Source organism: Gouania willdenowi, chromosome 20 (assembly GCF_900634775.1).
Source record: "Gouania willdenowi chromosome 20, fGouWil2.1, whole genome shotgun sequence".
NCBI classification, from domain to species: domain Eukaryota; kingdom Metazoa; phylum Chordata; class Actinopteri; order Blenniiformes; family Gobiesocidae; genus Gouania; species Gouania willdenowi.
The window spans coordinates 3,092,306-3,119,594 of record NC_041063.1 but is presented as its reverse complement, the minus strand read 5'-3'; the positions used below and the strand labels follow the sequence as shown (position 1 = coordinate 3,119,594).

The following is a 27,289-nucleotide window of genomic DNA, read 5'->3' as shown; positions in this document are numbered from 1 at the left end:
TCACTATCTTTGTCCACATGGATATTAATTATTTGTGTATTTTTCCTCTCATTTAGTTTGTCTTTGTTGTTGTTTTGTGTCGTTGATAACAGTAAGCATTTTTCCCTTTTAGCGTTTGTATGTTTTTGGTGTCATTTTTTGTTTTGTTATTGTTTGTTCTTTTTATTATTAAGTATACAGTATTTTTCTCCTATTTAGTCTGTTTTTGCTGTTTTGTAAGTTGCTGATAATATTCAATATGATTATCATTTTTAACTAAAAATAAACATGATAAAAACCCCATATTTTTTAACACTTTCATTTGTAATTGTCCACCCTCTTTCTCTAAAGTAGGCCCCCGTGGGTACCTCCATTTGAGAACCACTGGTATAGACTATAGTATGATCTCCAAAGGGAAGTGTTGGTGAACAAAGCCACCATGCAAAGCAAACTGTGAGTGTTTTCCTGCTGGGAGGATCAGAATGTGACACCTCTCAGGGTTAAACTGCTCTGCAGGACACGTTGCTTCTCACTCATTTGGAGACACTTCACCTGCAGCAGACAGGATGCATTGTGGGGAACAGAACAAACATGGTGTGGGTTAAAGCAGAGCTCGAGAGCAGAGTTTTTATCTAAGATCTTTTGATCAATTCCATCTTCACTTTGATGTTTCCAGTCGGGCTTTCTTTTCCTCTGACACCTTCTTATGAACCTCCTCCTCCTTTGATGTGATCCATATCAACATCTGTAAAGAGACACACACAGAGACAGACAGACTGTGTCCTTCCTCCATCTACTCTATAAAGGATAGATTTCTTCATGAAACAAATCACATGGATTCTAAACTTCTAAAAAAATTAGTGACATTTCTTACATTTTTTCTACTAAGGGGTTGGGACTCTGTCCATTGGGTCTTTGTTGTGGATTCAGAAGAAAAAGACTTAGAGGTCTTTATAATCATTATGATTCATTGAGAATGCTGAGAGATCCTTATGGTCTGATCTACCAGTAAAGTGGACTTTCTGAACAAGTTCATGGAAGTTCTGACAAAAGGAACAATGTCATCTCAGGCGAGGGCATGCACTCCCCTCCACCCTCTCTTTACGAGCATGATACGAGATGATCTACAGAGCGTAACAATACAGAAAGAAGCCTGTGTGGAGCACTCCAGACTGTCAATAATAACATGATATATATTTATACAATATTATTAATAGTATTACATTTAAAAAAAAATTATTATAGTATAATATTAACAGTAGTAATTGGAGTAGAAAAAGACCAGTAATGTAGGCAGACTGCTGTGCCTCAGCAGCTGAATGTAAAAGTGAAAAAGTTTGTTTTTGAACAGATTTGAATGTTAAAGATTTATTCTGTGTAGTTCTCTCATATTGAGACTGGGATTTTCAAAACACAGCTGTATTCTTCACACAGTTTATTTTAATCTTGTTTTTTGTTTTCCCATATTTTTGATCATACTATGCTGGTCCAACAAAGACCAAACCTCATAACTTAAGGTCTGTCTTTTTAAAACTAATCCAACCATTATATATTTCACCATAATAAATGTAACCATTTCAGGATGAACCCAAAATTGTGGTGAAATAACTTGCAAATCTTGTGTTGCTTACAACTACACCAGACACCATTAATCATGATAAATTACTGATTTGAATTAATCAAAAAGAAAATTTCTCAATTCACAACTCTTAACATATATACCGTATTTAAAATCTTTCTACAGGACCGTAGGGTACAACAAGGTTGTGTATTATACTGTACCAATACAGCAGAGTTGAGCAAACCTAGAGGTTCAGGGGGTTTAATGAACTTGCAGTTATAAATAAATATGGTATATAACGTAAAAGTATAAGAATCCCCAAAGACCCAAGAACAACGTGGCTCTGGAGAGGCATATTTTATTTCATTTGTCAATATACTTCAGGAAACAATATACAAAGCAACAACGTGGTCACCTTTAATGGATGTGCAGTTCTGTTCTTAGTATAGTACGGTACATGGGCGGGGGATAACTTTAGCTGAAGACCCTAACCTCCGACAGCATGAAGGGCGGAGCTGGAAAACTAATCACATGCTTGTTGAAGAGCCTCTGTGGTTGGTCGGCCAAAGTAATAAGAAAACTCTGCATGTCAACAAGGCTTAAGACTTTCAACAAGGCACTAACGCATCAAACATCTCCACGAGTCCAAGAAAATAACCAGTGCTCGCTTTAGTTTACCATGTTTATTACAATACATACATTTTCACATTTCACCTTTGACGTCTCATTGCCCAGTCGCTCTATGAGTACCTAACCCGGGATGACCCCCAACAGTGGGCACTAACGCAGATGCATGGATAACATTGTGATTTACTGACAACTGTCACAAATAAAACCTTTTTTTTTTCCTTCTTTAAATGACGTTTCCCAGAGGTCTGCTGACACGGTTAGCAACTGTACAAAGGAATGAACGAGTGGTACCACTTTGGATTGTGAAGGTCAGAGGAGGGGAACAAAAGGAACAACAACACGACTACGACGGTGACGTGTCGGGAGAGGGCGGGGCTAAGAGCGGGGCTGAGGGCGGGGCTGAGGCCACTCCACCACACCACCAGGCACTGTTTGTTAGATGGGGAAACAGGCTCACACTGAACCATCTGCAGGGAATGGGTGAACATCGCTGTGATTCCGAGGATCGTTCTGCCACGCTGGGTTCCAAAATGAAAAACAAGTGACACCAGTAGGAGACGCTTTCTGCAGGGTTGAAGAAAAGGCTTCAAGTTTCCCCCTCCATCACATCCAGCAGGCACACTCAATGTTTCAGTGACAAAAACAAAGAGACATGAAGCTTCGAGTGTGGAGAGCGTTCAGGAGAAGGCTGATTAGTCTGAGAGTCAAAAGCTTCTGATAGGCATGGCTTTCCATGGCTTCAATCTACAAAACATATTTACAACATAGATAACATCTACAAGAATCTACACTTTTCATCCCCACGGCAGCTTTTTTTAATTACATTTTTTAACTTTTGTTTATCCAAAATGTGAGTCCTGTAAAATCACCACCTCCTCCTCCCACATCAGCTCTTCATTTCTCCACCTTGGTTCTCCCAGCCTCATCGGTCCAAAGCACACAGGAAATGCGTACGTATGCACGTGTCTGTGTGTGTTAAGACTGGGCTCCAGAGGAAATGAATGTGCAATGGGCCTCCGTTCTACGTTCCTCTCCTCACTCTTTCACCAGCTGCTGTGATCAGAAGTTCTCAGACCATGAAAGAATTCTGGTTTTTTAACTTTTCAAGTTCTTTGATTTGCTGTCTTAGAAACAGTATCCTGTGAAAAAGAGCGAGAGGAACCGTTAACTGTGCATTTTTTAATCACAAACTTGTACGAGCACAATTCAACTCTTACCTCTGCTCACGCAACGTGGCCTGGATTTCACTAACTCGCACCAAAGATCGCAGGTTTTTCAGCTCCGTGCAGTTCTCAGACATGCAGATGCTTCCCATCGTGTGGGCTTCTTCACGTAACCTTGATGCCTTCATCATGAAACACAAAAAGATTGATTTTACTTTATAGCTCAGAACAAGTATGGAATCAGTGATGTCCACCTTAGTTCAGCTCTACTACGTACTCCATTTTTAACAGCATTGTTTATTAGTAGATGATTTTGCTTTACTAGTGAGGTCGACTCGCACCAAAAACCTTTACCAGTAAAACTTTCTTTACCAGCACTAGTTCACTCAAAATCTCACAAAATGAACAAGTAAACTTTATTAATACAGCACTTTTTACTGACATATAGTCAACGTGGTTCACAAAGATGAAAATATATGAAAAAACAATCAATATCAGCAGCTCTGACTGAGTCAGTAAGGATAGAACCCTTTAAGTGCTTTTTAAAAGAATCCAAGGAACGAAGGGTTCTGGAAGCTCATTCCAGATTCAGGGCCCGACAGCTTTAAAGGGCCGGTCTCCTAAATACCAGACTGTGTTAGTGTACGAGTAAAGTTCAAAGATTGACTGGTAACACTAGTAAACCAAATACTATTGAAGTAAGAGGGATTACAACCAAATCCAGCTTCCTGATTCGCTATATGTTAAAACGTCAAGGGCAAGCCTGTACATGCTTTTCCCCGCCCCAAGATTAGCATACCATGCATTGCTTACTAGTATTACTAGTGACACTTTCTCCTTCATCAGTTAGAGAAACCAAACCCCTGGAATAACTGACCTGCTATAGGGGGAATTTTAAAAACTAGTACAGTGCCTGGCGGAAGTATGCATTCATATAGTGGGAGGAGTTTAAGTAGAGTTAATTATGTCCAAATGAGTGTGTGTTTGAAGGTTGGATGTACAAAGAGGTGTACATACTCTGTACTCTGTAGTGTTATAAAGGGTTTACTTGCGGGTGCAAAATAAAACAGCGTGTGCGATTTCCCTAATTAAATTCTATGGGACATGAACATGATAAATGTGTTTGTTCTGTTTTTACTCACTTTTATATTTTTTGTTTGGTGTATTTTTCTGTAATGTATATTTTTTGGAGTCATTATGTGTATTTGCATATCTTTCTGATGTGTTTTTGTGCATTTTTTGTATAATTATAGTTTTTTGTTGCCACTGTAGTGTGATTCTGGAGTTATTTTTGTAATTTTGTTCATTTCTGTTATTTTGTCTATTTTTTGTATAAATATTTAGTTTTGTGTATTTTGAGTCATTTTCATATTTTTGTTGTATTTTTCTGTAATGTATGTTTTTTGGAGTAATGTGTTTTTTTTTTTCTTTTTCAGTTGTCTTTTTGTGTATTTTTTGTATAATTGTTTTTGGTTGCTAGTAAAGTGCCCGTTGAAAGTATGTATTCATATAGTAGGAGGAGCTTAAGTAGAGTTGTCAATTATGGCCAAATGAGTGTGTTTGAAGGTTGGGTGTACAAAGAGGTGTACATACTCTGTGCTCTGAGATATAAAGGTGTATATTTGTGGGTGCAAAGTAAAATAGTGTGTGTGATTTATGTGAGACATGAACATGATAAATGTGTTTTTTAACTCACCTTTATATTTTTTTGTTAGGTGTATCTTTCTGTAATGTATGTTTTTTGGAGTCATGTGTTTTTTCATCTTTCAGTTGTCTTTTTGTGCATTTTTTGTGTAACTGTTTTTGGTTGCCATTATAGAGTGATTCTGGAGTCATTTTGTGTACTTTTTGTATAAATATTGTTTAGTTTTGTGTTTTATTTTACTGATTTAGTATATTTTTATTATAAATAAATACCTTGTGTGTTCCCGTGAAATGTTTGAGACGCTGATAACAAAACTCCATAGACATTGTAGCGCAAACATAAAAGTAACAAAACTGCGCAAAACAAAACATAAAGCTCCAAACTACATGAGTGAGTAAGTAAATTCAAGTATTATGTACAATGAGGCTGTCTTTTTTTAAAACCAAAAATAACTTTTCACCTTTGAACCGAGTGGTCAGAGCTTAGCTTCCATGCACGGCACCACAGAGAATCTGCAGTTTGATCTATTCAGAGAGCTCCCGTTTCTCGGTCTAAACTATCTTCTTCTCTATCGCTCGTGTGTTTGCAGTCTGTGTCTGCTTGGCTGTGTGCGCAGCGATTGGCTCTGGCCGCACACGTGACTCTTGCTCGGGTGAGGAGCTGTGCAGTGAAATAGATATAAATGGTGCGCTAGCGCCCCCTCACACCCTGAGGTCAAACGTTGAATAGGTTTCATTTCAAAGCATTATCTAATGCCAAAAAATATCCAAAACATGTTCTTCAAACGAGATGGGGGGTTTTCAATCAGGGTTCTCTCCAGCGCCGTTGAGTGTAGGGGCCCCCCAACGTTATATTTCTGCTCTCCTACGGAGCAATGGCGCCCCCTATGCTTCGTTTTCAGCAACGTAGGGGGGATTTTCTTGTTTTTTTCCTTCTTAAATCGATAAAGTTGTAATAATTGTTTCACACTTGGACACAACAGGGAATTCCAGGTGTGCATGGGTTGTTTTTAACTCTTTTTAATCTACATAACCAAGAAACACATTCATCAGTCACACCGTCTATTTAATAATGCTCCCATCTTTACATAAGGACCCTGAGGACCCCTGCCAACCCACTTAGCTGTCCCCGATGCTGCCTGTGTGCATCATCCTCTTGGTAACCATAATCACCGTCCAATATAAACAGTGCTTCAACCAGACGTAGCGTGTAGCGACACATGATTCTACATGCACACTCACAGATGAGAATACCGTCTGGTTGAAACGTGTTTGAGCTTAAAGAGACAACAGCTTCATTCTGGTGAGACGGGTTCGGGCCTTGTTCTCTTGGGCCGGGTCTTCTTTTTTCAGTCCGATGACAGCTCTATTGTGTGTGTGTTCAATTATTACTGCAGGTCCCACATAATACCTCATTTAAATTTGAAAAGTGCGTCTTGGAATCAGTCTTTTGAATAGAATGTTATTTCTTGTCTCTACAGTATGTATCAGTATTTATTAGTGGAGGACCTATACACACACTAGGGATGGGCGATATTGACAAAAAAAAAAATTATCCCGATAATTTCTAGTATTTATTACGATAATGATAAAAATCAGGATAAATAAAAAAATTCACAACTTAGTGTTAACAGGTTCCTTACAAACACAAATAAATGTGAATACATCAACATTAGACACATTTAAAAAGGCTACAATAACTGCTGACTTAAACAGCTCATGAGCTGATATTTTATTATATATATTTGTGCATGTGGATTACTATTAGTGTTATTGTATGTAATTCATTTATTTCCTCACTTAAAATAAAATTAATAAAATACATAAATAAAAAACACATTATAAGCACAAATAACTTCAATAGTGTTTTTACTGCTGATGAAATATAATTAAAAAATATTGTGTTTCACAAATTGGGATGAATGAATAGTGACATTAGTTATGTTAATATTTATTTCACACAACGTGTGACATGTAAGCAACGTTCCGCTCCAGAGAATAATAAGTTATTGACAACAAACAGGGGCAGTTTTGGCTCGTGGAACACGGCTTTTTTTGGGGCATTCTTGGTTAAATTGAGGGACAAACGGCCCGTGGCCCTCAGTAATTTCCGACATGGGAATTTATCGTTTATATCGAGGGATGACAAATTCTTACCGGTGAGAATACTTTTGACAATAAATCATAAACAATAAAATATTGCACATTCCTAACACACACACATATATACACACGTGTATATATATATATATATATATATATATATATATATATATATATATATATAGACCAAGCATGAGCAACTCTATAAATGCATCCATCATCACATTCACCTATTCAACAAATAACTTTTAGCTTTAAATTAAGGCTGGAACAAAGATAAAAAAATCCACTTTTAGCTTTACTTCACTAAATTTGTCCCTCAGTTATACTTTCCAAAATTTTCCACACCAGGGTCGCTTGCTGTGAAAAATTCCTGACGGGAACCCTGTCAATTAAAAGGAAAGGTAAATTTAAGGATTAAGTGTTCAGACAACATTGAAAAGTTTTTTGTAAGTCAATAATTAGTGAAACAGAATGATTGTGGAGCTAAAACAATGTTTTAACATAATCCAGTTTAAAAACAGGTCTAAAGAAATGAGTTTCACAGGGTACAATAATGAAAAAGGGCTTTACTTGTTTTGAGTTATACTGATTAGCTCTATTATTCTGTTATAATTTTACATGTTCCACATAAAGACATCAATCAATCTAACAGTCGGGTTGTGTAACCCTGTCGCTCTGCTGCTGCCCCTCCAACTCTGCCGTTCAAATTGCCGCGATATTTTATCTCAGTACTGTGAGATTTGGTGCGCGATGACGTCATAGTATGACGTTACCCTTTAAACATGGCCGCACTGTTGGTGTACGAGTGTGTGTGTGTGTGTGGGGGAGCCGGTCAACTATACCGCTACAGTTGCCTCTACCTCTGTGGACATAGATCACAAGTGAACTGGTGAGTGTTTGCTACAGTGCTAAATGTTAGCATCTACTTAGCCTTCACTGATGTGTACAGGAAATCAACCATGTACGCCGTTGCTGGCTGATCATGGTTGTATCTCCAATACACTATATGCAATTGAAGATGTATTGTATCATTGACTATGGTGTTTAAATATATATATATTTATATGAATTGCATTTGAATAATTACTAATGAATTGAAAAACAGTTGCAATCTAAATGAAATGGTTGAATACTATTTTACTGATGAAATATTGATTTTTGTACAACACCAAATTATGAGAGTACTCTTGCTAAAATTAATGGAATATCTGCTGAGATGTGAATCATGTACATGACGAAATGATGAGATAATTAAGGTTATTTACTATGATTACCTGACTATAAAAATGAATTGTATTATTCATACCGTGGTCCAGCTTCCTACAGGCCAGGTTCGATGGTGAACTAGAAGGCTGTGAGCCTAATGATCAAAGGACACAATGTGTGAGTTCTACCAATCCGATAGGAGGCGCTGTAGCCGCATACGCACACACAGGACTGCTCTTTGTGAGTCAACTACTTCTGGGTCTCAGTAAGTGCTGACCCTTGTGTGGGTGAAGTGTTGGATACCTGGAATAATCATCCTTTGGATATAAAGTCTTTGGAACCATTGGACATTTTTAACCACTTTGTATAAATTGTAAATACAGTATTTATCACATAATATAATTCACTTCAGCAAATCAAGCCTGTGTCTGTGCCTCTTTAAACACATCCTCGCAGAGCTGAACTTAAATCTTCTGAATCTAGTTCATTGCCATATATTACATATCAGATTCAGCACACCCGTTGTTTATAACTGATAGCGAGAGTATCAAAGACCACATACAGTTTACTTAAAAGTTTGATAACCTACATGACCCGGAGCTAAGCACGTCAACAACAGCAGCAGCCAGTGTCGACCCCCACCCCCCGGACAAACTCAAGTGTGTCCCGCTCTCAGTGCTGCCAGTGCGACATCATCGCAGATGTTGACCGCAATCTTTCCTCTTAGCAAACACCGTTGCCATTCAACATGTGACAACACATGAGCTATTTCTATACTTCAACTCAGTGTCACCTGACTTTCTGTTTAACGTTAAGCTCATAAGTTGTTTGTAAACAAAATGTTGAACTTAAGTTTTAACACCAGATTTAAAAGGCACAGTTTTGCATTTACACAGGAATGTAACAGATTGGTTAACTCAGGGGTTTACTGCAACCTGCGGCTCAGGAGCCACATGAGGCTCTTTGACTCTTTTGTAACGGCTCCCTGTAGCTTTAAAAAAATATATTGAAATAGTCTTTTTTTTTTTTACAAAGGCTATTAATGATTGACAAATATAATCATAACAATATTCATATCCAGTATTATATACAATATTGTTTTATTTTAATCAATTAAATGTTTTTATTATTGCCATATGTTACTTGTATATATATTATTTAAGGTAATAATGTATTCAATTTGGCCCTGGAAATAAAAGGGTATTGTATTTTGACAAAGTGTATGAGGTTTAATTTTTTTGAAAAGTACTGGTTTAAGCACCGGAATCGTTTAAAAAATACCAAGTAGGCACCGATACCCAACCCTCGCTAATAGTGATATGAGAATAGCAAAATGTGATTGTAATAGCTGGGTTTCAACCCATAGAGGGCAGTTACTCTTACATTTTTACAACAAATTCAAACACTGACTAAAACGTGAAGAGTTGGACTAGAATCAATCAATAACACTACCTCATACCAAAATACATTTGTTTAACAGAAAAAAGTAGTTTTGTGTTTTAGTTACTCTTTAAATGTACTTGTGCACTAATAAACCAATACTGAGCAGCAGTAGAAGAGCTTGACTAAGGTCGATATCATTGATATCAAATGTATTATTAATTCAGCTCCCCATTGAAAAGACCACAGTGATGGTATTTTTAAGAGAAACGTGTAACACAGACCTGCTTCTCTGCATGCTCAGCAGGCCACCCCTGCACGTGTTTGATGAGGTTCTCATTGAAGTGAGCAGCAAGGGTCGGGGTGAAGGAGCAGGAGGGGCGGGTGGTGGAGGCAGAGGAGGGGTTTGAGGCCGAGTTGGGGGCGTTGTTGCTGCTGCTGCCAGAGGCGACATGGTTGGGGCCAGGAGAGGGACTCCTCTGACTGCTGCAGGACACACAAACACAGCTAACTCAACGAGTGTCCAAAAGAACTCCAGTCATGACCAAAAAAACCCACTGTCACCATGACAACTGAGAAATAATCATTTATTACCACATTTATTAATCAGATGCACAATGTATGGCTTTTTAGAGGAAGGTCTGGGTTAGAACACACTCATTGATCAATCTAACTGATTTTCACGCTGTTCTGAGAAGTAGTGAAAGCAGTGACTCCTAATATATAATAGAATAGACCTTTATTGATCCTAGGAAGGGACATTTGCATATCACAACATAGGATAATAGTGAAAAATATAAGGCTGTAGCAGACATACATAAATTAGAAAAAACTAAACAAAAACAGCAGAAAAAAATTAACAAATGTTAAAATGACAATTGAGGAATTAGAAAAAGAGTGTGAATTTAAAAAACTCATATCTTGCATCTCAATATATTGCTCAGCCCTAAGCTACACTATGCTAGCATAGCTCCCACAGCACTGCACGCTAACAATTCTAGCTGCTAGCACAAAGATTTAGTTGCACTCCCAGGTGGAGTTAGTTTAAGATGTTTATTGATTAAATTAATTTGATATTATTCAGAAATTCAACAGCAACAAAGTTGCCAGGTTGATTACTTCAGGACAAAAACCAATGACATTTTCTGGTATTGTTTCGATCTACAAATGAAGCAAGGCATTATCTACCAAAATATAGAGTCATTAACATAAATTAACAGAACAGCAACCTGAACATTGGCTTAATCCTGGTTCAGACTTCTTGTTTCATTGTGTTGACACAGTAGAGCCAAAAGTATTCAAAATAAATCAGAAAATACTGTCAATGCTCCAAAAAGGGAAAAAAAAAAAAAAAAAAAAAAAAAACTTATTCTACTAATAGAATTATTTCTGCTCTTTTATTTGACTTCATTCACCTGTGGTGTGTCACCCAGGGGCGTCAGGTAGCATTAACGATATATAAATATTAGGGGTGTGCCATCTAAGGAACCTCACAAATTGATTCGATTACAATTCAGGGTGCTATGATACAATTAATCAACGATTATTACAACATCCCCCCCATTCAGGGTTTCTTTTTCCATCACTTTGTGGCCATTTCATGCTTTTAAACAACGTATATGTGTCAGTGGCCATTAAAGTAACCAAACAGATGTATCATCGTTATCTTTATTTATGTCAAATCACCAAATCCAACAGTCATCAAATTACAAAATAAATAAATATAACAATATAGAAATAACTAAAATATTAGATTATACAGCTAATTCAATCTTAACCCACACAATATTCAGTAAAAATAAACTTCAAAAGCTAAAGCTGCAAAAATCCCACAACTAACGAAATATTTTGCTGTGAACAATTAAAGCAAAACATAAAACCTACAATATCAGCTCTCCTGTGGAATTCAGGGTTTTAAATAAAAGGTGGATGAATAAAAGAACAGAATGATTAATAATTTTTCAAATGATAAATAAAGAGTGCCTAGAACACAGATAGGCAACTGGTGACCCAGGGGCCACATGTGGCCCTCAGACTAATTTTGTGTGGTCCCCAATGTAAACACATAAAATGACTCCAAATATACACCATGAGTCCAAAAAACACAAAAATTGCAGAAAAATACACAAAATGGCTCCAAAACTTGACAACTTCTTGAACATAAAATGACAAAAAATATACAAAGTGACTTATAAAACAAAACAGTAAACATACACAGAATGACTTTAAAAACCCACAAAATGACAGCTAAAAAAACAAACAAACAAAAGATAAAAAGGAGAATTAACAAAATCATTACAAAGATACGCAAAATTATAAAAAAAAATTAAATACACACAACATATGGAACAAAACTCACAGAATGACTCCAAAACCACAAAATAAAAAAATATACAAAATGAATTAAAAAAAACATACAAAATAATGGAAAATTACATGAAACTACAGAATACTGACATGAATGTTGATAATGTGGCCCTCAAATCAGACAATCACATCTTTGTGGCCCCCACTGCCATAGAAATTGCCCACTGCTGGTCTAAAAACACGTTAAATGTATCAATAGCCCCAGGGATTATGGGTACATAATCGTCTGACTCAAGAATTCTTTCCTCAGCTGCCGTGGGTTCAAATCCCACTTTGGAAATATTTATACAGTGGTATGCAAAAGTTTGGGCACCCTTGTAAATGTTCATGATTTTCCTTAATAAATAATTGGTTGTTTGGATAACAAATTCCAGTTAAATTTATCATATAGGAGACAAACACAGTGATATTTGAGAAGTGAAATAAAGTTTATTCGATTTACAGAAAGTGTGCTAGAATTATTTAAACAGAATTAGGCATGTGCATAAGTTTAGGCACCCTTGCATCTTATTGATTTTAATACTCTTAGCACTAATTATTGGAACTCAAAATTGTTTTGGTAACCTCAGTGATCCTTGATCTCCATACACAGGTGAATCCAATCATGAGTCAGGGTATTTAAGTAGGAAAATTCTAGGTGTTTCCTCTTTGCATCTTCTCTGATTAGTGGCAACATGGGAGCCTCAAAACACCTCTCAAATGACCTGAAAACAAAGATAATTCAACATCATGGTTTAGGGGAAGGATACAAAAAGCTATCCCAGCGATTTAAGCTTTCAGTTTCAACTGTGAGGAACATTGTGAGGAATTGGAAGACCACAGGCACAGTTCTAGTTAAGGCCCGAAGTGGAAGACCAAGAAAGATCTCCGAAAGGCAGCGGCGCAGGATGGTGAGAACAGTCACAGTCAACCCGCAGACCAGCTCCAAAGACCTACAACATCAGCTTGCTGCAGATGGTGTCACTGTGCATCGTTCCACTATTCAGCGCACTTTACACAAGGAGATGCTGTATGGAAGAGTAATGCGGAAAAAGCCTTTTCTCTGCACACGCCACAAACGGGGTCGCTTGAGGTATGCTAAAGCACATTTGGACAAGCCAGCTTCATTTTGGAACAAGGTGCTGTGGACTGATGAAACAACCAGGGGCGTTATGCATGGCGGAAAAAGAACACAGCATTCCAAGAAAAGCACTTGCTACCTACAGTAAAGTTTGGTGGTGGTTCCATCATGCTGTGGGGCTGTGTGTCCAGTGCAGGCACTGGGAATCTTGTTAAAGTTGAGGGGCGCATGGATTCCTCTCAATATCAGCAGATTCTGGAGAACAATGTCCAGGAATCAGTGACAAAGTTGAAGTTGCGCCGGGGCTGGATCTTTCAACAAGACAATGATCCTAAACACTGCTCAAAATCTACTAAGGCATTCATGCAGAGGAACAAGTACAACATCCTGGAATGGCCGTCTCAGTCCCCAGACCTGAATATTATTGAAAATGTATGGTGTGCTTTAAAACGGGCGGTCCATGCTCGGAAACCATCAAACCTGACTGAACTAGAGATGATCTGCAGAGAAGAATGGTCCAAAATACCTCCCACCAGAATCCAGACCCTAAGATCAAGGATCACTGAGGTTACCAAAACAATTTTGAGTTCCAATAATTAGTGCTAAGAGTATTAAAATCAATAAGATGCAAGGGTGCCTAAACTTATGCACATGCCTAATTCTGTTTAAATAATTCTAGCACACTTTCTGTAAATCAAATAAACTTTATTTCACTTCTCAAATATCACTGTGTTTGTCTCCTATATGATAAATTTAACTGGAATTTGTTATCCAAACAACCAATTATTTATTAAGGAAAATCATGAACATTTACAAGGGTGCCCAAACTTTTGCATACCACTGTATATTTTTATTTTATCATATTTAACACGGCAAATTCCATCTTTAAAAATACATATACAAAAAAAAATATTTTATGGTATTTCCTGGGTTAGGGTACTAGAAACGTATCCATAGCCACTGCCATTATGAAATCCTGCCAGGGTCAACATGTGTACCCCACTGTGTCCGTGTTTCAAGACAAGTCTGGTGGGTGGCCGACAGCGCTGCAGAGTGGAGACGGGGCAGCGATGTAACCTCATCCACGGCCTCGAGGAGCGGCGAGTTGGGAGCGGGGCAGCGCTTTAAAGCTTGTGGCCCACGAGCCACCTCTACCACTGGGCCCATCCAGACCGACCCAGCTGGTTGAGGAAATGTACCCGGCGAGGAGACGCTGGTGTCAGGAATGTACAGATAGATCTAGGCCAACTTTGAAATCATAGAACACAACACTTGGTTCATTAAAACGCTAGCTTTTAACCGCTCTGTTGCTGTAGCTAACGAGTTAGCTGCTGCTATCACCTCCTTCACCTGGTCCGCCCCTTCATGTGTCCGGGCGGCATGCGCGACTTCAACTTTCATTCTGTGTGTAGCGGTCATGTTCCTGTCATTTAATTATTATGAAAAACAATTGAATTTCAAATCGTCATGTGACGAACTGCGATTAATCTAATAATTGATGTATTGGCACACTTCTAATAAATATATATAAACATTTACTGACTGCATGAGCGTGCTGTTCTTGTACTTGCTGGCATTAACGAGTCAAACCTATACCATCTCTTTCCAGAAACTTCTGTGCTTCCAATGATCAGAATAAAGAGATAAGATGTGACCTACACGTGTTATTTAGCCGATGATTTCAGCACAACACACATGATTATCATTTGTTGCACTGGCTTTTTAACCCCTCGTTTTGGGAAGCATTATTAAATGGACAAATAAGCCAAAGTGATGCTCCATTTATACGACAGGAGGCAATATTTAATTTTCAATGATCATGGGAAAAAAAAATTATATTTTTTTTTAGCAAATGCTACAAAATTTTGTGCACTGTACAGCTCTGTCCTAGATCTCATTTTACTGTAATGTATTTATTCATTATGTGTCTTACAAACTGCACACAAATCTTTCATGGGATACTGTAGAAGAGGCAACTGGCAGCCCATAGCACAAAATAACAGAAAAATACACAAAACCAGCAAAAACACACAAAAAAGACAACAGAAAACTATTAACACACAAGACGACAACAAATAAATAACAACAAAAATATGTAGAATGACAGAAAAATGTACAAAAGGAAAATATGCAAAATGACTCCAAAAAACACAAAAAAACAACCAACTATGAAAACATAAAACATCAAGAAAAATACTCAAAACGACAACAAAATATACAAAAATGACAAATAAACCCACAACAGAACAAATCATTTGTTATCTGTATTACGATCAGACTGGTTTATTCTAAATGCCAACATGAAAAGGTTTAAGTGGCCCTTAAATCAGAAAATAACATTTTTGTGCCCCCCATAATAAAAGTTGCCCATTTCTGTTCTATAGTAAAAACTCAATGATCTGGTTAAGCATTAATCAATCACGTTGAAATAATATTTGATATTGTACATAACTGTACATGTTTTTGTGCACCAAATTAAAATAGAAAGAGGGTCAGATTTAACATAGAATGCAGAACAGTACACTGTTAAAGTTAGGCACCCCAGTGTAATGGCAACTACGTCATACTTAAAACATACAGTTTGTTAGTCAGGTAAGACATTTACAAGGGGCATTAATATAAATTTAAATCCTTTGTCCCTGATTTTAACATAGACTAAGGGCTACAATGGGTATTTAACTATGGTTTCAACACAAAACGTCTGAATGATTCATTCAGAAAGAGGAGACTGTGGGTGGATGAATGAAGCAGCCTGTTGTTCCATCTACGACCAGCAGATGGTGCAACAACACAATTTAAAACTTGTCTGTCTTCATGAGCCGCCACACATGCACAAGGATTTCCCCAAAAACTGGTCAACATTTAGAAAGTAATATTCAAGCTTTTTTTAACTTCTAGTAAAGACCTGTTTTCGTGTGAGGAAGAACATGGAAAATCAAAGAATGACTAGGTTTGAGTTTAACATCTGCTTCAGACTCGGAGACATCAACATGAGGTTCCCTATGCAGCACCTCTCACTGGTTCTCTCTCTGTGTTCGTACTCACCCTTGGCGCTGCAGGGTGCGGGGGGAGGCGGCGGGGGCAGCATCGTGACTTTGCTGCTTCTCACTGGTGAAGGGCTGCTGGGGGGAGGGCTGGGGGTGAGATGTCTGCTTCACAGCTGCTGTGCTCACCTTAAAACATAGGTTTCATTTGACTTTTTAGACACGATGCAGTGATATTTAAGCTTTCTTTCTTTTCTCTCTCCTTATAAATCCATCTGACACACATTCATGAATAATAACATGCCTGCACTGTTACACTTACTGTCACTGATTTCTATTTATTAGCATGTAAACAAACTGAGCGTGGTTCATTTAATACAGACGGTAAAGCCACTCCACTTTGAGCTGATACTCATTCTGTCCTTGGAGTCGAGTCGTTTCCCAGGGGAATTATGCCCCCACCCCCCCCATGAGAATGCTGCCTACTTTACTTTCTTACTTTAGGTTGTGAGATGGCAGTCGGTGTACTGAGGAGGGGCTTTAGAGGGCCAGCGTTGGTCTGCGGCGTGCTAATCCTCGGGGACACGTAGGACCGCGGCGAAGAGGCATCAGACGTTAAAGACATTGGTGACTGGTTTGATTGTTGCGCTGCTGAAAAAACCATATAGGAAGATAAAAGCTCATTAAGTCTCACTGAACACAAAGGGCACATGAATGCCTCATGAGGCCACGTTAGCATAAACCCACGTCTGCACAGCTTTCTGTTACCTTGGTTAAGCTGAGCAGCCTGAGAGAGGATGGTGGTGATATTAAACGCAGATGGTCCAGCTGTGAGGATCTTATGTAGCATCGACTGTAGTGAAGCTTGTGTGACAGCGGCTGTGAGAACTGAACAAGAGAGAAAAAACATTCTGTTAAACGTCATTACACAAGCTTTAAAAACCCTGAATGATATCACACTGGGCCAAAAAACAAGAACCTATTAAAATTTCTCAATCTGTCTTTATTAAACGTTACTGGGCTACTTAATGAGTTGACGTGGGGCAGGGTTGGAGTTTATTACATTATGTTTTCAATTATCCCTGTTCAATTACAGTGACCAGCATTTACTACAATTACATTTCTTTATCCTCTGAAAGTCAATTACAATTACATTCTCAATTACTAAAACGTAACCTTCCTCTTGTGTTAGCATCTCTTATGATAACGGGTCCTAAATCAGCTGTAAAATACATAAAAAACAAATATCTATATAATATCTATATCTAATTTGTTTCTTATCTATTGGCTACCTTGTTAGGCTCCATAATATATGAAAATACATGTTTTAATATTTTTGGTGTGGGGTCGTCCAAGCCTTTTTTGTATCAGTATACACCTAGATTTAATTATTATTTTTTTTTAATAGTAAAATGTGGGATTATGACAGCAACAGATTTGCTCTAATTACAATAATGCCATAGTTGTAATTAGTTACCAATTACACAATTACAATTATAATTGACCTCAACCCTGGTGTGGGGTGGCACTCAAGGATCGAGTACTCATTTAATTGACTGAAACTATCACATCCTATTGATCTGCAAATTTCTACTCCTCTAGCCCACAAGACAAAACTACTTCTAACATTTTTAGTCAATATACAAAAGAGGAAAACACATTTTAAATTTCACAAAGCTAAAAAATCAAAGCAGTTTGTGGCAGTAAATAGAATTTACATTAATATTACTGTGTACAGCATAGCCATGCATGCTGATGAATAGTTGACTTAACTGGCGTACCGTAGTTTTGTATGAAGTAAATATCGACAGTGACTCAAGATATAATATTTGCAAAATGTTTTGTGAGACCAGCAGAGAACCCCTGATTTAGATAATCTCTGCTCTTCCTCCTCCTCTTCCTCTCACTGTGTGTGCACGCTTTGACTCGTTTGTAGTTTTACTGCATCTCTCTCTATGTCGTACAGGAAGCAGCTCTATGTTGCCGTCTCTCCTGAACCACCAGCCTCCTCCTCCTCATTTTGCCATTTAAAATAATTGGTGATGAACCGCTTCATTTTAAAATAGCAAAGCACTTGTTTTTCTCAAGTTTGTCTGGCTTTGGTGAGGAATCGTATGCGCTGCGCATGTACGCTCTATCACTTCGCTCGGCGCGCTCAGCACGTTACCGGTCCCCTGTCCCAGGTCCGATAAGCTCGCCTCACATGACAGGGCTCTACACTAACTTTTACAGCGGTGGCACTGGTGTGACTAACTTTCTCAGTTGGCCGCACCAGCACAGAATTTGGTTGCACCCTTTTTTTTTTCCCAACCATGCATGCTGATGGATAGTTGACTTAACTGGCTGTACTTGAATTAACTTAACAGTAGCATAACCAACTTAGCATCTGCATTGCTTTACCCGATGTAATTAAATTCAGAGGGTCCAGCTCTTATAGTGGGGTCTCCTAACCCTCTTCCCCTGGTCAGGGGTCTACAACCTTTACTCTACAAGGAACCATTTAACCTCATCTCACCTGGAGCCAAAAAATACCTTCTCAATGAAGACAATACAGTGTATTAAATTATATACAGGTACAATTATATAGAATGTTTGATTTAATTTGATTTATATTGATCATGAAAACGGAAACTTAAAAAATGTTTAAAATAAAATAAAAAAAATTGACATCAAGAAAAAAAAACATCTTCAAATTCTTATACATCTCAGTTTACATGAACTCAATGTTATATAAAGAATATTTATTTTAGTTAATGTATTTTAAACGCTGCAAAATGTAACTTGAATATGATAACACATGATCATGGAATCAACACATGGTAATTACTAATTTCTTGCCACACACAAAACATGTATATTTAACCTTCACATTGATGGTTAAATGAATCTGTTCCCACACAATTAAAATCTCTATTTTCTTCCAGAATAGTGTTTTTGTTGGTTTAGTTTTCTTACCAAGGATTTAAAACTTAATGTTAGCTACAGGTGCAGGAAAGTTGATGGTCTGTAGATGTTGCAGGAGGTGAAGTAGGAAGGTGCTGAGTCATTGCACAATGTGATTTATTTTAAGTTAAGAAATTGTTATATATTGATTTTATTTGTCAATCGTTAATAGCCTTTGTAAAAAATACAACTATTTCTTTTTTAAAGGGGACAAATCATGGTTTTAAATCCTTCCTTTTTAAATATAAATCATACAGTTGTGGTCTATTAAGCGGAACTGCAATGCTTGGGTCTGAATTCCTCATTATTATAGCTATATCTCTTTAAATGCAAATGAGACACTCCATACCCCGCCCCCTCTTCAGGTGACACTCGGTTCAACGCCACCCTGCTCGGCCATTTTTGTAGTTTGATAGAAGAGATACGGCTATGTAGCGGCAGATAAACTTTTTATTCAGAGGTTATTTACAAAATGTCAACGTTAGACTTGTCCATCCAGCCTTACATGTTCCAGCCAGAGTCTGACCCAGCGGAGCGAGATGAAAATGAAGATGATGAACCTGCAGAACCCTAACAAGGGAGCTAACACAATCACCGAGCTAACGCTAGCGCCAAGCTAACGTCACGAAATGCATTTTAATACAGTCTTTTCAAAGACAAAAACGGCAAAATGAAATGACTAACGAAAACGTTAGACTTAAATTAAATCACGTAGGCCATATCATCAAGGATCTATAATGAGCAAACAGCGCAAACATATTAAGTTTGAAGACGGTGCAACTGCTAATGCTAACAAAACAATGACAGGGACGTCTTATCACACTTTTTAGCGTTATTTACAGCCTACCGAAGTGCTCTGTTCGTCGTCTCCAAAGATAGAAGGAATAGAACCCTCAATCAGACAAAGTCTTTCGGCAAATCCGTCTTTATACTGGTGGAGGTTGATGAAGCAGTCATCCTTGAAGTGCTTCGCTCACACAAAAATGACCTTACCCACAGATGTGGGTACATTTCCGTGAAAAATAAAACTCAACCAGGCACTTTGAAAAGGTTCTGATGCTGGGAGATGTAATGAAGTGTGTGGGTTACTACATCCAACAACCAAACATTTTGATTTCTCCTCTCGTAATTTCTGCGTCCTGGAGCTTGGACTACAAAATAAAAGCGAGAAATAAAAATGGCGGATTGCTCGAAGTGTTGGACCTGGAGTTGATGTACTAATTTGGCAGTTCCGCTGCAAATACTGTAACGTAGTAGTTCAAAAAACGTAATAGAGAATAGAAAAATCGAAACAGATTGAAAAATATGAGCAAAACAGAATATAAAGATATCTACGGAGCACCTGAAGAGACTAATTAGATTTTTTCTGTACTTCTAAGCACTCTAAATATACAACAAAATGCATTTAAGGGCTAAAAAAAGTGGATTTAGCATGATATGTCCCCTTTAAGCTCTTCTTTGGAGTGCGCTCTCCGCTCTCTGCCCCACATGCACTCTGTGACCGTCACTATGCCAGGTGAGCACAGTGCGCATATGCAACCAGTTTACACGCAGTCTCAAGCCCTGCATGTGCTTCGTCACTCCGCTCGAAGCACTCAGCGCGCTGTACCCCCCACATGCACTCTGTTGCTACGCGTGCCTGGTTGCCTCAGTGTGTAGCGCTCCGTTTCTTCCTTTTGGATTTTCAAAACAAGGCCACCCTACGCACTCGCACAGATGCCACCAGAAATTTTTACTCGCATAGGCGACTAATTTGGTCGCAGTCTCGAGCCCTGTTGGATCCAATTGCGAGAGGGAAGTGACCTCAGAACATGTTGGGTTACTTTTAGAAAATTAAACATCAGGATTTTTAAAAGAAAAAAACACTATTGTGTTAAAGCATTTGCTCTGGAGATGGACATGTGACATGTCTGGTTCCATCTTGTTATGCAACTGATAAAGTAATTGACGCACTTTTATGAAAAACAGACAGTGCTTACAGTGCTAATTTCCGTCTTGTTCATAGGAATAAATAACCTATGACTATACACCAAGCTTACCTAAATGAATTCCTTTGGTACTACCTGGTACAGATTCACGTAAAATCAAACGGTACCATGTTTCGGTACGTAAATGAATCCTTGTGGTCGTGAGGAAGTGGAAGAGTAGGCAACAACATTGCACACACGAGTGTAATAACGTTAGTAGCTGACATCAAACAAACTCAAAAACATCTCTCGTCTCCGCCCTTCACTTTCCTTCCCCGCCGCTGAAACTCTAATTCACGCCTTTATCACATCCCGCCTTGACTACTGCAATAACATCCTCTTTGGTACAACCTCCACACTCCTAAATAAACTCCAATACATCCAAAACGCAGCTGCCCGCCTCCTCACCCACACCCGCTCCCGTGACCACATCACCCGTCCTTCAAAACCTCCACTGGCTCCCCGTTCCTCAGCGTATTGAATTCAAACTCCTCCTTCTCACCCATAAAGCCCTCAATAATCAGGCCCCTCCTACCGCACAGATCTGCTCCACCCCTACACTCCCTCCCACAGCCTCCACTCCTCAGATGCAAACCTCCTCACTGTCCCCAGGACCAAGCACAAAACCTGGGGGGACAGAGCTTTCTCTGTAGCTGCCCCCACCCTATGGAATTCCCTACCAAGCCACATCCGCAACTGCACCGACCTCCATCCTTCAAGTCACTACTCAAAACTCACCTGTTTCACTCAGCTTTTAATGTTTAAACCACCCAACCACTCACGGCTTTTCTCTACGTCATATTTTCTTCTATCAATGCTCTTGTTGTTTTATGCTGTAAAGTGTCTTTGAGTGTCTGGAAAAGCACTTTTAAATAAAATGTATTATTATTATTATAGAAAAAGTATGGCTCAGTTCTTTAAAAACATGATGGGTGTAAATGTGAACTTAAATCCAGCACTTGGAGACCATGTGATTTAGTTCCTGAACAGCGAGCTGTGTCGACTACAAGAGAATTGGAGATCAAGGCAACACTGGAACAACGTGTGAAGCCTCCATTAGCGGACGCAGAGATATTTCCGGGCTCTGTGGCATTGGTAAACTTGCTTTTGCTTCATTTCCTCTGTTCGCGCATAGGTTTTCACCTAGCTATGTGTACAAATGTGAGTGAAATGCTTGTACTGCAGAGCCGTGTCACGTAGAGCAAACATGTCGGTGGTGTGGAACGTCTTCGTAGTAAATGAGAAGGATTAAACAATTCAATGGGAGCATCTACAAAAAGTTTCAGATGCAGATGCAGCCTCACAGAGTGTCCATTTAAAAGTGAGGACTCAAAACTATTTTAAATGATTTTGATAGACAAACAATAGTTATGATAGAATAAAAAACGCTGCACTTTTTCTGACAATTTTTGGAACATGCAACAGACAGATCTCAGAGCTCCGCCCGCTGAGCCCTGCAGTCAAGATAAAGACACTGTCCTCCCATAGTCCAAAGGACCTGTGTCTAATGTAGGGCTGTAGTCAACCAAGGAAATGATTGGTCGACCAAGAATATGGCTCACGTAGCGATTAGTCAACCAAAAAAAACAGAGAATTAAGGAGAAAGAAAGAGACAAATATTTTGCTTTTAAACACAGACCATTTATGATATGAACCTTATTGAAACTTTGACCAGAACCCGACAAAGCAAAAGTGAAAGCTACAGGTCCGACCGACATTAGGTATTTACAGTGCCTTGCGAAAGCATTCTGCCCCCTTGAACTTTTCGACCATTTGCCACATTTCAGCCTTCAAACATAAAGATATAAAACTAATTTTTTGTGAAGAATCAACAACAAGTGGGACACAATCATGAAGTGAAACGAAATGTATTGGTTTTTATTTGTTTTAAAATAAAATCCCTTAATGGTTGATAACACAAAACAAGTCAACTAGGGCTGAAATGATTCATCGAGTTACTCGGTTACAAAACATCCTCGAGGCAAAAACTGTGCCTCGAAGCATCGTTACATTCCTATGACGCTCACTATACAAGCAGAGACCGCACACCACTAGCGCAACAAACATTCTGCATTTAGTTAGCGCCATGGCGGAGAGTAAGCAACAGAGAACGTCTAAAGTCTATGATCATTACATCCACAAAAATGAAGAGAACAAGGTGCAATCATGTGTTTACTCCAAACAATACCTGGTATACCACAGCAGTACGACTTCAATGATGCAGCATCTGAACCGAAAGCATCCACATGCTGTTTCAACAAGCGTCGCTGAAACAATGTAATGTAGAGATAATGTAGATGGTCTTTAAATCCTTAAAAAGGTAAGGATATAATTTGATGTAGCCAAATTTAGGGCCTTAAAAGCTTTGCATTTGAGAAAAGGGTCATTAAATGTGATCAATTGTAGCATTAAATACTGTGGTACGCCTCAGTGCCTGTGCTGTGTTATGGATTTTAAACACGGTCTCTGATCATCACTGTGACCATTCTAATATAGTCAGCAGCACAATATTTTGATATAGAATAAAAATACTTTATTAAGCCAGAGATAAAGTAATTTTCTCAGCTGCTAAAAAGATAATTCCAGTGTTCGTCAAACACTTACACACAGGTTTCGAGGTTACCATAGCAAATAGGCTCACCCGGGAAATTATATATGATTTGTTAGTAGTTATTTAGTTGACTTAACTGTATTGTTATTTAATTGTTGACACTGGCACTTATTAACACTACATGGTTAAATTGCAATAAATGGGCTTAATTTTGCAGCCAAATGTTTTTTTTGAGAAATAAAAGCCGAATGCTTGATCATTTTACAAGTCACTATCGTTATGCATCATTTGTTTTGGTTGCCAAAAAAACGCCGAAAAAAATATTATCCGATTAATCGATTGATAAATTGCTAGATTAATCTATTCCAAAAATAATCAATAGCTGCAGCCCTAAAGTCAAGCTTCTTCATTCAGCTGCTGACTATTTTATCGTTTATGATTTATCGTCAAAAACATTCTCACCGGTAAGAATTTGTCATCCCACAATATAAATGATAAATTCCCATGTTGGAATTTAGCGAGGGTCCCTCAATTTAACTAAGAATGCCCCAATAAAACCATGTTCCACATACCAAAACTGCCTGTTTGTTGTCAACTTAATATTCTTTGGAGCGGAACATTGTTTACGTAAGCTCTGACGTGCACCACCACATTCACACACCGCCGTCTGTGTGTGAGGTGCTCGTCTCAGCTACTTGAAGCTGCCGTGTTGCGATACATCATGGACCGCTACTTGGTTAAAACCACATAACCATTCAATAAAGGAAACCGGTTCAAGTTCCTCCATCAGATCCACCCAAAGTTCCACAAACACGGGGACAGAGATGAACATGTAGCAATGATTATGAACTGGAAACTCAACTAAAGCTAACTATGCTAACACACCAACACACAGATCTAGGGTTGGGCATCGTTTGGATTTTACCGATTCTGATTCCGATTCTTAATTTAGATTCCTGTTCTAAACGATTCTCGATTCTGATTCTTTGCGTTGTGCAGGTCAACAGGTCACAGACTTCACAGGATAATTTTTTAATTTGAAAAAGCCTTTAAAGAGGTATTTTTATTAATTCACTTAGTTGATACAGTTTAATTTGGTTGCTGTAATGTAACTAGGATATTCAATTACAAAAGTCTTAACTGTAACTGTAAAAGTGAAACTTGCTGAAATAAAACTACAAACAAGTTGTCATCAGTCTAAAAAACAAAGAGCTACATGTAGATGTGAAACTAAATAAAACAAATTCAAACCCTGGAGCATGTCATGTGACAAATCAATCAATAGTTCTTGTTGAGAAAAATTATAAAAACTATAAAAAATAACTATATTTTTAACCTGTTTATATTGTAGGGAACATATATACAAATGTAATTGAGTCTAAAGCCACAAAAAAAACACCACTTTAAAAAGATAATAGACTAATATAAGACCTCTTTACAGTAATTTGAGTCATTCTGCGCTTTCGCGACGTGCGGCGATGACGCGCTGGTGACGACAAAATCCAAGATGACAGCGGCCCGGACTACAGCTGACACTATTTAATAAGAGCCTTAAAAGATATGGATATAATGAAAAGAGTGGATGGACGGAGGCATAAACATGCTGACTTTCACACGGACTTATTAAACACACACGGACCTCGGTAAACACGGTAAATGGAACAGGCTTCACCGGCCAGCAGGCACTAGGACCCAGAGGCAGAGTAAATGCATCCCCACATTCACAGGCTGTAATATCACCAGTTTATCATTTTACCAGTTGTTAGAGCTACTGTCTTTCCCAGGGAGATAATATTTATTACTGGTGATTGTTTTCCTGAGTTTTACTGGGATTTTTACCAGTGATTCGCTCTTATCTCCCTTCCGCTGCGCCGGACCAAACTGAAACCGTAGCCAGACACACACACACGAGACACGCACACAAGACACGCACACACAAGACACGCACACACAAGACACGCACACACAAGACACGCACACACAAGACACGCACACACACACACACACACACACACACGAGACACGCACACGCCAGAGAGACGCGCACACCAAAGACACACGACAGAGAGACACACACACACACACACACACACAAGTCGTGTTCTGAACGCATCTTATACAAACAAAGCAAAACAAACTAGTGGGGGCATTTAGGAATCGAAAAAAGAATCAAAACATCTTTGTAACAATAGGAACCGGACGTTAGAAACCGGTTCCTATTTGGAACCGGTTCTCGGGGCCCAACCCTACGCAGAGCTAACGCTAACCACTCCAAATAAGGAACAGACGAAGTAAAAAGAACACGTCTTACTGTCATAAAACCACAGAGAACCATCGATATGTTTATGGTCAGATTTAACACTTGAATGGAAGGATGAAAACTAAACATGTCACAAGTTGTGTGAAATAAATGTTAGCATAAATAATATCACAATTTATTCGTCCCAATTTGTGAAACGCAATATTTTTATATTTAATGTGTTCACAGACAAAGCTGGTCCCATTAGACTAATGTAACTATTGAGATTATTACACATAAATATACTGAATGATTAAATCATCAGCTTGATCTGGTTTAATTATAGGAAATCAGAGAATTATTTATTAACCATAACTTTATGTAACTCATTATCAGATAAATGAAACAAGATCAATCAGCAGTAAAAACATTAATGGAGTTATTTGTGCTTTTCATGTGCTTAGAAAATAATTTTATTTCAAATAATAACACTAATAGTAATCCATATGCATTAATACATTACGTAAAATATCAGCTCATGAACTCTGTGAGTCAGCAGTTATTGTAGCCTTTTGTAATGTGCCTATTGTTGATGTATTCACATTTATTTGTTTACACTAAGTTGTGAATTTATTTAATTATTTTTTATTTATAGTGTTTATTTATCGTGATTTTTATTGTCATCGTGATAAATACCAAAAATTATCGAGATCATATTTTTTTTGTCAATATCGCTCATCCCTACTGCTGACATTTATGCAGAAATACAAAAAGCAGTTGTATATCTCCACTGTGTACTTCCTCCTACCTTCATTGATTTTTGCCATGTCCACACTGGCGTTATTGAGTTGCAGGGCGGTTTGAAGTGCTGGGAGGAGCTGACGCAGTAGGGAGGGGTCCTGGAGGAGTGGGGGAGCTGGGGACTGGAGGACTGGAGACACAGGAACCGTAGAGGCTGAAGACCCAGCAGGTCCTGATGAGGTGTTCAAGCTCCCTGAACCAGAGGATGACAGGGACTGGGTGGCACCGGCCGCTGCTGAGGGCTTCTCCACCTGAGCCGACTCTGTAGGAATACAGGGAGAAAGATTTACGTCTTTTGACTCGTAAAAGAAAAAAATCAGACAGTTTTGGGGCAAATGATGAGGTTTCCAGCAGTGGAATGTCCAACAGGGATTAGCTGCCAACCATAACATCTGCTAAAAACAACTTTTGACTTTTATTAAGCAACTATCATTGTTACATTTGGCAGCACATTTTTATTTAGCGTTTAATAAATGAAAAAATTTATTTTAGAGAGTTAGTGTTAGGTCATTTAAAATATATACACTTTAACACGTTTCCAGGATAAGACAGCTGCATCCAATCCGTACATCACTAAGTGCAATGCAAAGTGTTGAAGCAGTGACAAATCACATTTCCCTGTTTGGTAATCCACCAGATGGGTCTGGGTTTTGTGGTTAGTAGAAGACTTGCCTATTACACATGGACAAAGGGAAATCTGGTGTGGGC

The 27,289-nt window shown here is 38.4% G+C and overlaps 1 protein-coding gene across 4 annotated transcripts in view; it reads right to left on the bottom strand.

Moving 5' to 3' along the window:
• Window positions 1–2,204: 2,204 nt before the first annotated feature.
• Window positions 2,205–27,289, bottom strand: part of waca (WW domain containing adaptor with coiled-coil a) — a 43,835-nt gene continuing 18,750 nt past the window's right edge. For 2 of the 4 annotated variants that reach the window (XM_028434395.1, XM_028434398.1), the window contains 7 exons: window positions 26,589–26,843; window positions 16,849–16,968; window positions 16,580–16,728; window positions 16,142–16,269; window positions 9,954–10,155; window positions 3,388–3,515; window positions 2,205–3,309 (listed from right to left, as the gene is read on the bottom strand). In XM_028434395.1, coding sequence (XP_028290196.1) covers window positions 3,240–3,309; window positions 3,388–3,515; window positions 9,954–10,155; window positions 16,142–16,269; window positions 16,580–16,728; window positions 16,849–16,968; window positions 26,589–26,843 — 1,052 coding nt within the window. In that variant the 3' untranslated portion in view covers window positions 2,205–3,239. Of the gene's footprint in view, window positions 3,310–3,387; window positions 3,516–9,953; window positions 10,156–16,141; window positions 16,270–16,579; window positions 16,732–16,848; window positions 16,969–26,588; window positions 26,844–27,289 lie in introns of all 4 variants that reach the window. The other 2 variants (XM_028434394.1, XM_028434396.1) reach the window with 1 other exon arrangement.